The following is a 12,285-nucleotide window of genomic DNA, read 5'->3' as shown; positions in this document are numbered from 1 at the left end:
TGGTGCAAAACTGTCTGTCAAACTGTTATTTTTGGCATTTTTCATAGATTCAGCTTGTGAAGTGATAACATATTGTGTTTTTGTGACAAGTTGCTAGTAATTAAGTTCCCTTTAATTGGGTCTTTGCTCAGTTATTTTTCAAGTGCAGATACAGCACTGTTTCATCCCCTAGGTTAGCTGCCTTTTTTATGATTGAATGATTTATAGGTCAGTGTTGTGTCTTAACTAACACAAAATATTCCTCTGAAAATATACTGGACCCAAAAACATGTGGAAAAAAAAGAAACTGCAAACGACCTTGAAAGACCCACAGAAATCCTGTAGAACTATTGCTCTAGAGCACTTTTTAAAAGGTCTAGAAAGTCTGGCACGGTTGTCGAGAGCCTGATAGGCTTTAATGGCAGCATTTAGTTATAACACAGTTGTAGTTTCCTAAATCCAAGCGAGCAACTAAGTCTGAGCTTTGCTGTGTGAAGCAGCATTATGTAACTGCCGGACAGCCTGTAGCCCACAGCAAGTGCTCAACGCTGTGCTCTTCTGTGAGCCTCTGTTGGGGCATTTGCCGGGGTGGAAGTAGAAGATTTTTGTTGGTTGTGCTGTCATGCTGCATACACATGCTGAGTGTTTTTAAGAATGTCCCCTGCATTTCTGAGTCACTGTTTTTGTTTGCTGGTGCATTTATCTGTTTGGCTAGCCAAATATAGATGACACGACATCTCAGGCAGATGCTTAAAAGCGCCTATTTTCAGTTCTCTAAAACTTCAATTTAAATGCCAGAATTCCACATTTGTTCCTTAGAATTGAAAAGCAAGACCTTCTTTCTAGAATATCTACTTCATTTCGTTTTTCTGCACAGAGGCAGAAACCACTTTATGGAAGGTCAGTTTTTTCTTGTATAGCCTCTAAGAGAAAATAAAGCATGCCCAAGCCCTGCTCAATGAATATCTGCCACTATCCTCAAACTCAGAGTCACATGTGATCAAACTAATGAATTTATAAATTGACAGCAGTAGCTTATGTCAGGAAGAGGAAGTCGGGTTGGATAAAAAGAGGCCAAAGTGCCTTCCAGTACTTTGCATTTGGACTGTTCTTTACCCTGAGATGACATTAGTTGTTCTCAGTGTGAAATGATCATCTGTGTTCTTTAACTAAGTTGCAGTGGGCATACAAAATGGGGAAACGGAAATCTTTCAGCACAAGCAAACTTTTTAGTGCCTTGGGTTGTAGATTAACTCACCATTCAACAGAACTGCTGATAATGATGTGACCTCTGCTCACAGGAGGAGTGTTAAGTGTGGTGAATGCTCAATATAAAGACCTTAAGCCACAGTTTGGGAAAATAAAAGATGACAAATGAATGAAAACTATATAACAAAACTAAGGGCTGGGTAAGATTGTAAAAACAAACAAACAAACAAAGCAAAAAAAAAAAAACAACAACGAAAAAACCCCCAAACTTTGCCTCACTGGAGAACAAAACTATGAAAAGTAGTTTCTGTTACACGTGAATTGTACTTCTACATCAAATCTATGCCGTAAATTATGTCACGAGTTACGCCACTGGACGTGCACCTCCCTAGAAATGCAATTCCACGCCAGGAGGAATGCCAGCCAGTTGAATGGCATTGAAGGTTCTGGTGTAGGGAGTAAAGGAGTTTCTGGTTACTATGTAAGTTAGAAGGTGGATTTCCTGCAGAAGTCTAAACCTTTAGAAATGCCATTTAAAGATTTGCATAATCACACAGGTTTCCAGATGGTTACTCCAATGAGACTCAGTCACAGCCTCAGTACCACATGGACGCTCCTGTCAGGCATCATAGCATAGCAGCTAAAATGAATAGGAACATGGCTCAATACATGAGTGGGTCACAGAAAGGAATAGGCAGGAATACAAGAGGAGCAAAACACCAGCTACTGGTAGACAGAGCAGTCGTCCCACGACTGCAAGAGCAGACTGACCAGTCTGTACTGCTTGGATTGATTACAAGAATGCTTATGACTAGATGCCCCTCACCTGGATCCTGGAATGCCTAGAATTGTACAAGATCAACAGGACCCTTAGAACCTTTATCAGGCACTTAGCAGGGATGTGGCATACCACACTAGAGGCCAATTTCAAGCCCATAGCACAAGTCACCATTAATTGCGGGATCTATCAAGGAGATGCTCTGTCCCCACTGCCCCCCAGGCCTATGCCTGAACCCCCTCAGTGAGATCATCGACAAAACTGGCTACGGATACCAACTACGGAACGGAGCAATTGTCAGACACCTCCTGTACATGGATGACATCAAGTTGTATGCCAAGAGTGAACAAGACATCCGTTCACTGATCCACACCACCAGGATATACAGCTATGACATTGGAATGTCATTTGGATTGGAGAAGTGTAGTCAGATGGCAACAAAGAGAGGGAAGGTAGTCAGAACTGAGGGGATCGAACTACCAGAAAGTAACATTGTAGACCTCAAGGACAGCTACAAATACCTGTTTGATTGGGTAACCAATCAAAGTTTTCTTATTAAAGACAGGATAGCTTGATAGGCAGAGGAGCTAAAATGACAGGAACCTGTTGTCCTGCACTAAGACTAGGGATGGGTACCGATATCCAGCGCCATTATGGCACCGGTTCTGACATAAACGGTGGTAACCAGACCGAAAAGCAGCGCACATTTCGGTGCTTTATTTCGGTGCTTTTCTTTCCCCTGAGATGTCATACACTTTGGATTCTAGCCAATCATTTTAACTTTCCAAGAATAGTAAGCGGGCCCAGGCACGTACGTTCTTTTAGAGCAGAGCTACAGATTAAAAATGCCCAAGGCGAAGCGGTCAAAAGTCTGGCTGTACTTCACAGCAAAAGATGCAAACTCAGCAGCCTGCAACAAGTGCTTTAAGGTGATACTGCGCAAAGTAGGTAACACCTCGAATCTGATGAAACACCTGGCGACGCATAGCGTTTTTTTAAAAGCCGAGAAATGCACCGTATTTGATAGCTTGCTGCAAGATCTCACACCGAGCACATCTACTGCGGGTGTGATGCCTGTTATCGGACCCGGAGTTAGCAACATCCCCCATTAACCCGAAGAGGAGAGTCCTGGCCCTAGCCCTGCCAGTGTAGCACCAGTTCCAACCAAAGGAGGTATATTGTATCAACAGAAAAAGCTAATGATTAACATTCTGTAGAAAAAAGAGACTGCTAAAAATAAAAACATAAGAGGTTTTTGGACAAAGTTTGTTCTCCATTCTTTAAGCACCGGTTCGAGCACCGTTTAAGCACCGGCACCATTTCAAAAGTACCGGTTTGGCACCGGTATCGGATAAAACCTAAACAATACCCATCCCTAACTAAGACCCACTACAAGATGGGATTATTCTATAGTAACATAGGTGGTTGCCTTCAGTAGTTTAGTAGAATAGTGCTTACTTAAGAAAGTATTTCCTTATTTTTATTTTTACTGGAAATCTACAGCTGTGAAGAAGTAATGAGGATGATGTGCATCTTGTTTCAGGGAAGTGTTCTGCTTTTTAAACCTTTGTGACGTTCATGTGAATTGATTTATCACTTCCCTAAATACCATTGCACACTGAATACTCCACCCTCCTGCTCTCTGCTCTCTTATGGCAGTGGCAGTTATTTTGACCCATGAATAAACCAAACCTAAATATGGAGCAGAATAGGTCCTCTTTAGTGTTAATAGGACCATGTTAATTTCAGTTTGAGCCTGACTGATCAGTTAAACAATATTTTCAGCTGATATTATTACCTTATCAGTTATTAGCTAGGTAGTCTAGCAAATACAAATGTGTTTCACAGGTATTTCGGTATGCATTTCACTATTCACCAATAGTGAAATTTTGGACTTATACTAGTTTAAATAATAACTGTTTAGCTAGATTTCCTTCCCCTTTTGAACACAAAGAAATAAAGGAAATAACTGTTTTAAGCACTGTACGGTACTGGATAGCAGTCTGTGCTTTGCTGTGTGAGAATGAGGAACTTGTCAAACCTGTTTATGTTAATATTAACTAAATAACTCACCAGCAGCTGTTGTATGCGGACATATAAATATGTGATCATTACTGACCCTGTCCTAGGACACTAAGCTTCTCTATTACCCACTCTAATAGAATTCTCTCAGGGCTGGCGACTGTTTAAAGCCGAGTGACATTTGTAACTCTGTCCTTGCTCAGTCTTCTTAACAACCTTAATGAGATTCCCCTCTTTTGCTCTCTCATGATCTTGCATTCTGTCTGTCTGCAAATCATGTGATGTAAAGTGGACACACACTGTTACCCAGTTTGTTGGGTTAGGTCAGGCCAGTCTTTGACAAAAGAGCTTTAATATCATCTTGCATCTGTCAGAACACAAGAGTCAGTAGTGTATGTGGGTCAGATCCTGTGGGCAATGTCTATAAGGATTTTTTTTTTTTTTTTTACCATTACTGTGTCAAAAAGCACCACAGTCTGTAATGAAATATTGATTTTGGCTACAGATGTTTCTGTGTCTATGTCAGGTCACTGGAGGCATTTTTGCTGTTCATCTAGCATTACTCTGCACCGATTGTGATATTTCAGTGGCGAACAGTATTATTAGAAATGACGCAGAAAATGCAAAAGTCTTTTTCCGGACTACATTTATTCAGTGTTTTATATCAGGTAGCTTAAAGGCTTAAAGGTAATGCACATTGAAAGTTTTGGTTAAAATGTCTTTAAAGAATCCTTTAGCTAATTTAATTAGGTACACAAATAATGTTTTCCTATAATGGTATTACCATTTGAGAGATGAATTTCATTGCAACCATAGTATTCTTCACATATTGCAGTTTTAAGCTGGCTCAGTCCAATGGGTATTCAATTTTCTTTACACATTTTTAGATTTAAACTTAGCAAAAGTGACTGTAGCTAGTAAATTAAAAATGGTGGCCTTTGAGGCAGCTGCTTTTTCTGTGTTTGAGAGCATGCCTAACTTTACATGGTGACCTTGATAAGTAGCAGGGGAAAAGCCTAGGTTGTCAGCATGAAATTTGAGAGAGTTCAGCAGCAGGCTTTACTGGAGGAGAGAAGAACTCCCTTTGCACTTTGCTGACCTGTTGAATGCACAAAAAGGTGTATAAAATATTTAAGGAAAACCCTGAAAAGCAGAATATTGCATCTGTAAAGTCAGTAGTTAGGCACAGGATAGTTTCTGAGTGTAATCCCCCCTCATAAGGGCAGCTGCTAGTCCCTGCTACCCGGCAGCTCTACTGCAGGTTGTTTGAGTGCCAATAAGAAAACACATGCAACAGCAGGTTTGCGTGCCTGTGTTGACCTGTCTGTTAGCTAGACAGAAAGCTTAGGAGTGCTGACTTCCAATCGAGACCTCAGGGCACTGCAGAAGATGACTGGGGTGAGAAACCATTAGAGATTCCCAAAAAAGGAACCCTGCAATCATTAAAGCTGTTCTGCTCCCCCTGTGTAGATCCTGCTGATTCAATGATCTTAGCACAGACTAAACTAAATACTGAGTGAGTTTGGGCTTGTAAGGAGAGGAGCTGCTATACAGGCAAGTGATGGGGTGCCCCAAATTTACAAGACAAAACAAGAGCCTGTTAGTGATCTTTGTTTTGTGGTTTTAGTACCTCAGGCATTCCTGCTTCCTCCAAGCGTTTAAAGACATGGTCATCTTAAGTTAATTGGAGAATGTAAATTGGCTTTGGTTTGAGGTAGATAGAGTGCTAAAATTGAATTAAGTGCTAAATAAACGATGGTTAAATATGACTTGTAGTCTAGATGACTTTGCCAAGTGCTAGAAAAATGTGAGCATGTTACATTAAAAAAAGAGAACCTTTTCTTCCCCCTTGTTTTTGTTTTGTTTTCATGATCGTGGGAAGTGAACGTAAAACCAGACGCGCTAAGCCCTGCTATAACATGGAATATTTGGACACGTTCATACAGATGAAAGGCTAAGACGGCAAAGGGAGATCTGGCTCTGCTTTTGGTTAACACACCCTTTGAGCATTTCACTGCTCAACCAGAAAAGCAACTAAACCTGCTTAGTGTACTTCCTTGTTTATTTTTACTGAACCTTGTGGCTAACTGAACTGTCAACGTCCCCGTTACAGAGAGGACATTTGGCCTGATCCAACACAGGAGCAGCCAATGGGGCAGCGCTGGCGTGGCAGCAGCAGCAGAATGGGGTTAAGCTTTGTCGCTTATGTTATACTGACCTACTTAACACACAGATCTGACGCAGAGCAGCTTGGCCAGCACGGGGCCATGAAACTACATCAAAACAATAACAAACCCCCTCCTTCTGGCCACAGAAGACAAAGAGAGGGTCTTCATAATCTCACAAGCAGGACCACTGAGACGCAACGTAAACATTTAAAGCCTAGTTCAAACCTATGAGTTCCTATAGATTAGATGAAGCTACAGTAGACAAACAGACGGGCTGCATCGCTGTGCAATACCACGTCAATGTAAAGTCATTAGTAAAGCTGCATTAAGATAAGATAACTCTTCAGAATAACCACTTCAGAAAGATTGTGATCAAAATATAGACCACAGTGTAGAATTCTGTGTTAACTGTAACCAAAATGTTGACACTTGTTTTATCCTGTTATCCTAACACATTTTCACCATTAATCACCAGACGATTGTTATATGAATTAGAAAGCTCTTGCTAGGAATCATTGGAAACATAGTTGCAACAGTAGGAGTATAGAATGAGCCACAGTAATACAGATCAGATCAAATCTGCTGTCCTCTGTATGTTACACCATGCAAAGTGTTTGAGGTTAAATCAGAATTTATGTGACAGTTCTGACAGTGTAAGGGGCATTGCATAATGGTGGCCTTTATCAGTCAAAAGAGGGAAATACAAGAATAAACTTTGCAAGAAGAAGCTTTCTGATTATAAATCAGTCACTGGTGACATATTTATTTGCCTCTGACAGGATCCAGGATGTTTAACATCAGTCAGGCCAGGACTACCATATTAACTGAGAAGTCCCAGCACTAAAGCAAGGAGGAGGAAGTGTGTTGAAATGAGCTGAATATGTGAAGGTAGCAGGGATATGACATTTATGAACAGCAGCACTGAGAGTCTGCCAAAACACTGGCTGATGGCAAGACTCCCAGTTTGTAGCAGAGGATTATTTTGGTGTGATCATGATCCAAAAGTAATGATTTGAATCCAGCAGAACTCTTTTGGGCAGAGCATTTCCTATATACTAAAATGTGGGCACAATCAAAGTTTTTAGCACCCAAGAGAACCCTGAATGTATTTAAATTTAATTATTTCTTTTAAATGGGCAGAAATAACAGCAGAACGAATCAACCTCTGGTAGAACCCATCTAGGGGGAAGGCTGGGTTTTATTTTATCCACATGTTTTATAAACCGATTTTCAGGGACTATAGGCTATTACCTTTCAATTGAAGTATTATATTTTGGCATTACAGTTTGTCTGTTGAAAGCTTTATTTAAATTTCCAGCCAAGTTAAAACTCTTTATAAAGGCCTGGAGGTTTTCAGACCTGTTGTAGTTATTCCACAAAAGATCCCCAAAGGAAAAACGCCGAATTAGAGGCATTTTAAAAGGAGAGACAAAGCAACACAGGGCCTGTTGGATTTGCAGGCTGCACCTAAGACAGCACAGCTCTTAGTAAATGAGTCTTTATTTAGAGCTCCACACAGAGGAAGGATCACTAGAAACTGATGACAGATTGCATTGCATTGCCACAGGTCAGTGTGTGACTGACTGCCAGGCAGCTGGAGCAGAAACATGTCGGTGCTTTAAAGGAAAAATGCATCATGTTAGTTTAGCTGATTTTCCAGCTGATGTCCCTTGTAGTATTTATTACTGTACAGATGGCTATTTATTATAGCATACTTAAAAAATGTTTTAGTGTTCATTTCAGGCAGCTGCATGCTGTATAGTGTTTTTTGTTTGACATCTTTCTTTTATTTTTTCCTCTTAGAGAAATACACATGTATAATTAGCCAAAGGTGAAAGGTTGTATTTTATACAAGGAAAAGTAAGGAATCAAAGCCAGTGGACCATCTGGCCTTACTGGGATGCTGCACATTTGATCAAAAGTCAGCTTTCAAGTACACTCAACCGCAGATCCTGATGCAGAGTGAATGTTAGAGTTGAATGATAGAACATTACAAGTTGTTTTCTTCTCAATAAAATATGGAAGTTTCAGCACATTTAAAAACAAAACTCTAGCTCCTACCCCCCTAACTTTACAAGCAGTTTTCATATTACCTGCTTCTCACAAACAGAAGGTGTAAACACGGGGTATTCTTAAGATGACCATATTAGGCGTATCCTCGCTCTCTGACCACATGCTGATTTTGCCAAAGTAGAATCTCGATTACAAACACACTCATCAGGAAAGTTGCAAGCTAAAAGTTTGACCAAACTAACAGATAAAGACAGACAAATAATATTGCCCCAATAATTTGTGTTTTAGTTTAGTTAGTTTTCCAGGTTCACAAAATTCATGTTGAATCAGTTTTCAAAAGTCTAGTTTCTATAAGCCCCACACACTCGTTTATAATCACTTAAAGAAAAAAAAAAATGAACTTTTTTTTGTTTAGAATGGCAATGAACGTAATCTAATCTAACACAAATAATTTGGCTATTGTAAAAACAAATCCCTTTACATTTTCTGTCATTTTTTGATGAGCAAAGTATCTTTCTGTTTAGTAATAAATGGCAATTTTAAATAAATCTGTTTTTTTGTATCGTGTTTTTATTTTTTCCTTTGGCAGCTGGACATTATATCTTTCACTTGCTTGTATTAGGGTCATGATGTATCACGCTGATACTTTTTGTTAGTGCCTGATGTTTGTGTGTGTGTTGTAGCCAGAGGATCGAGGACTGTTGATCTCCCAGCCTCGTCTTCAACAGTGCCCACGCCTCACTAAGCATCGCTATGGGCCTCTTCATTTGCATTAAGTGCAGTTGTTTTAACAAAGCCTTGTTTGTATGAAGACCCACGCACACATTCATGGAAAGTGCTTCGAGTCACTTGTGATTTGCTTCAATTGTTTTGAAGTCATTGTCCCAAGATTACATTTTTGAGTCCATTGTCTGGGTTTAAGAGCTGATCGGGCTCGATTTAGCATTGTTCTCTTCCAAGGAATTTACCTCCAGTGAGCGGTGGATGAGAGAGAAAAACAAAATCTCTTCTTGACACTCACACTGTATTAATGAGCATTTGCTATTTTTAACACAGCATAATGAGAGCAAAGGTCTGATCTATGAAAGACACATTATCATGTGAAATAACTCAGTTGCGAGTGTGTTATGGCTGAAGAACTCAGATGTAATTGGATTTAAGTTTGCTGGAGGATTCTTGGAGATGTTTTATACAATGAGATTTTCTCAGCTGAAAGCAATCATTCTCAGTTATGTAAAGAAAATGTGGCCAATAAAAGCCTTGATTCTCGATGCTCTGACGTTTCATAACCTGACAGACAAAGATCACAGTATTCTTTAAAACATCTCAAATGTCTGCTGTTAATATTTTTAAACATAAGAGCTGCTTAAGAGTTGCTTGTTTTCAGCATTCAAGAAATAGAACTGTGAACCTTGATTTATGCTACCTTTGTATGTAATAAATATACATTTGCACAATGTGTATTTTTCATCAAAGGTAACCACTCTCAAAAAAGTGCATGCTGGGAGGTCCACTAATAAGCTACCTTTGTTTGTAATCCGGCTTTATATGCTACTCAGCAGCACCACATAGCTTTGTCCAGTATATAATTACTTTACATGATTTCTTACCACATTTGCCACTAATAAATCACCTCATGTAATTAATCAAGGCGTGGAGGGAAACCTTTTGTTAAAACCAAACACACAGACACACACACAGAGTACCTCATTGACATGCTGCCATGGTGTTATGGTCCACTGAAATGCTTTCTGCGACTGTATTTGATCCACTGGGTATTGATATTTGTCTTCTGTTCTGCCCCCACAGTTCAGGGACATGTGTGTGCAAATCAGGAGTGTATGGACCGAAGTGTGATGACTGCTACCCGGGTTTCTTCGACTTCAGTAGCACTGGCTGTCGGCCTTGCCAGTGTAACAACCACACCAACTACTGCCATCCGCAGTCCGGTGAGTCAGCTGAGGACAAACGCTGCAGTTCAATGATCTCATTTTCATTGTCACTAAAACCTAACCTATTTTGTTTTGTAATTTTTCATTATTCAGGATTGTCTGAGTCAGCTGTGAAGAGCCACAGTAGCTTAGTTAGTGAAAGCATCTGCCTTGTAAACAGAAAATCCTGCAAATCCGCACAATCTGATTCCAAAATAAGAGCTTTTGTTTAGACAAACTGACTCCAATAAATATTATTTGGAAGCACTTTCCTTTTTGAAGTAATTTGTTATCAGAGACTGATTTTTTTTTTTTTTTAATCATTTTTCTCAATAAATAAAGTCCAAGAAAACAATCAGCTTCATTTTAGAGGACAACTTTTACTCTGCTTTTTATCCTACTTCATTTTACATGGAAACTTCACTTAAAATTATAATCATCATAAAAACAAAATTTTTTTTATGATACCAGTACTGACTACTACTAATAATGACAACAGATAACCTGTATTTGTAAATGGAACTGATATTTATGTATATAAATCTTGTGATGGTTTAACCCCAAATTCATGACATCACTCGTTGGTTTTTGGCTGTCAGAGTGGATTTTCAGAGCCAGTAGTAAACTGTGTTGGAGCAATGTTATTGCTAGCAACTACAATTTCACTCAATAAAGGCGCAGACTTCTTTGGCAGTCTGTAGCATACACCAGCTTGTGTTATTTGTCAGATGATTCAATTGAAACGCTCCAAAAGGCAGCGAACAAGTCCAGCTCAGAGACTCCAGGTAATAGAGTTGAAACTTAAACACTGATCAGCTACACCTACTAGTTGTAGGGTCAAAGTGTCCTTGAGCAAGGCGAAGACAAGCAAATCCCAAAGTTGACTGTCAGTCAATTTCAGTTGGATGCTTTTGCATTGGGCTTTTTCTTGAGAACCCTGACATGGACAACACCAATCTGTTAGAGCTTGGAATGAAAGAAGCAGCGTTTTCAACATGCACTGTTTTGTTCATTGGCATTGCATAAGAAAGGCAGTGCAAATTGTCCAGTCTTTGCTGATTAAATACTCAAAACTCTTTAAATTCAAATGTTGGATTTGTCCAGGTTACAGTAACACCTTGATCGCATACCCAGAGAACAGTCTAATGCCGAGTTTAATTAATCTTTGGCAGCACAAAACTCCCCCACTTTACTTCCTTGAAGTAAATATTTGCTGTAGTCTGTGGTCTCAGCAACCCGAGAAGCAAGTTAAACACTAGGGTGCAATTCCAGTTCGGTTTGTGTTCTTGAGAGTTTGCACCTTCTTCAAATGTAAAGGAGGATTGCTGCTCGCTTCCCAGCAGTCAGGCCTTGAGACTTAGAAATCACTGGCTAGTGACAACCCCGAAAAGGAGGAACTGCACAGGGGGCAGTGTGTGTGGGTGGGGCACGTGTGTAGCAGTTTTAGACGGCATATGTCTTTGCATTATAATGCAGGCGCAGATGGAGCTCTTTAGCCTTCACTTGGGCTCAGTGTTCATAGTGCTATGGATTGCCATAGTTCAGGTTTGACAGCTCCCTTTAAAGAGCGATTGTGGCTTCTCCCTAAGGCTGCTCACACAGGAACTCCTTGCACAAATGCAAATTAGGCAGTATCCCAAACACTGTCTCATAAACACATTATTTTCAACCTTAAAAGTATCTAATGCAGGGATAAGTAAACAAGATGATGTTTCACTAGAATCTCTCTCTCTGAACCTTAAAACATACATTCAAATTTCATAATACTTTAACATATTAAATTCTGCTTATAAATTGGTGTCTCTGAACTGAAAACAAGCTGTCGTTGCATTTAGATATTCACTTTTCTGTCTTCTTCTTTAAACAGTAATTTAACCTCTGTGTGGTGATGGCTGAAATCCTGGTTACACAACGATATGGCATAAGCCTGTAGGCAGACTGAGTCACATCTACATAACCTTTGTCAGAGCTCATAGAGGCAAAACAGTTCAAACAAACATCGAAGCTCAACTCCAAACAGCACAATAGTGGTGATTGCCGTCACAGATATTTACAAGAACAACAATGCCTTTAATCTGGGATTCTTTTTCTTAAATAAAGCACTGAAGCAAAGAGTATGTTTTGAAAATTCTTTAAATTTAAAAAAAAGGTGAAAAATATGCAGTTATGCTAAAGTGAGAATTAG

The 12,285-nt window shown here is 39.6% G+C and overlaps 1 protein-coding gene across 1 annotated transcript in view; it reads left to right on the top strand.

Annotated features, from left to right (window-relative positions):
- si:ch211-158d24.2 (multiple epidermal growth factor-like domains protein 9) overlaps positions 1 to 12,285 on the top strand; it is a 45,067-nt gene that overhangs the window by 16,111 nt on the left and 16,671 nt on the right. The window contains exon 3 of the mRNA XM_026187179.2: positions 9,979 to 10,118. Within this exon, the coding sequence (XP_026042964.1) occupies positions 9,979 to 10,118 (140 nt within the window). The remainder of the gene's footprint in view (positions 1 to 9,978; positions 10,119 to 12,285) is intronic.

This window comes from Astatotilapia calliptera, chromosome 12 (genome assembly GCF_964374335.1).
Source record: "Astatotilapia calliptera chromosome 12, fAstCal68.1, whole genome shotgun sequence".
Lineage (NCBI taxonomy): Eukaryota > Metazoa > Chordata > Actinopteri > Cichliformes > Cichlidae > Astatotilapia > Astatotilapia calliptera.
Note: the sequence above shows the minus strand (reverse complement) of the source record. Positions and strands in the feature narration are given on the sequence as shown.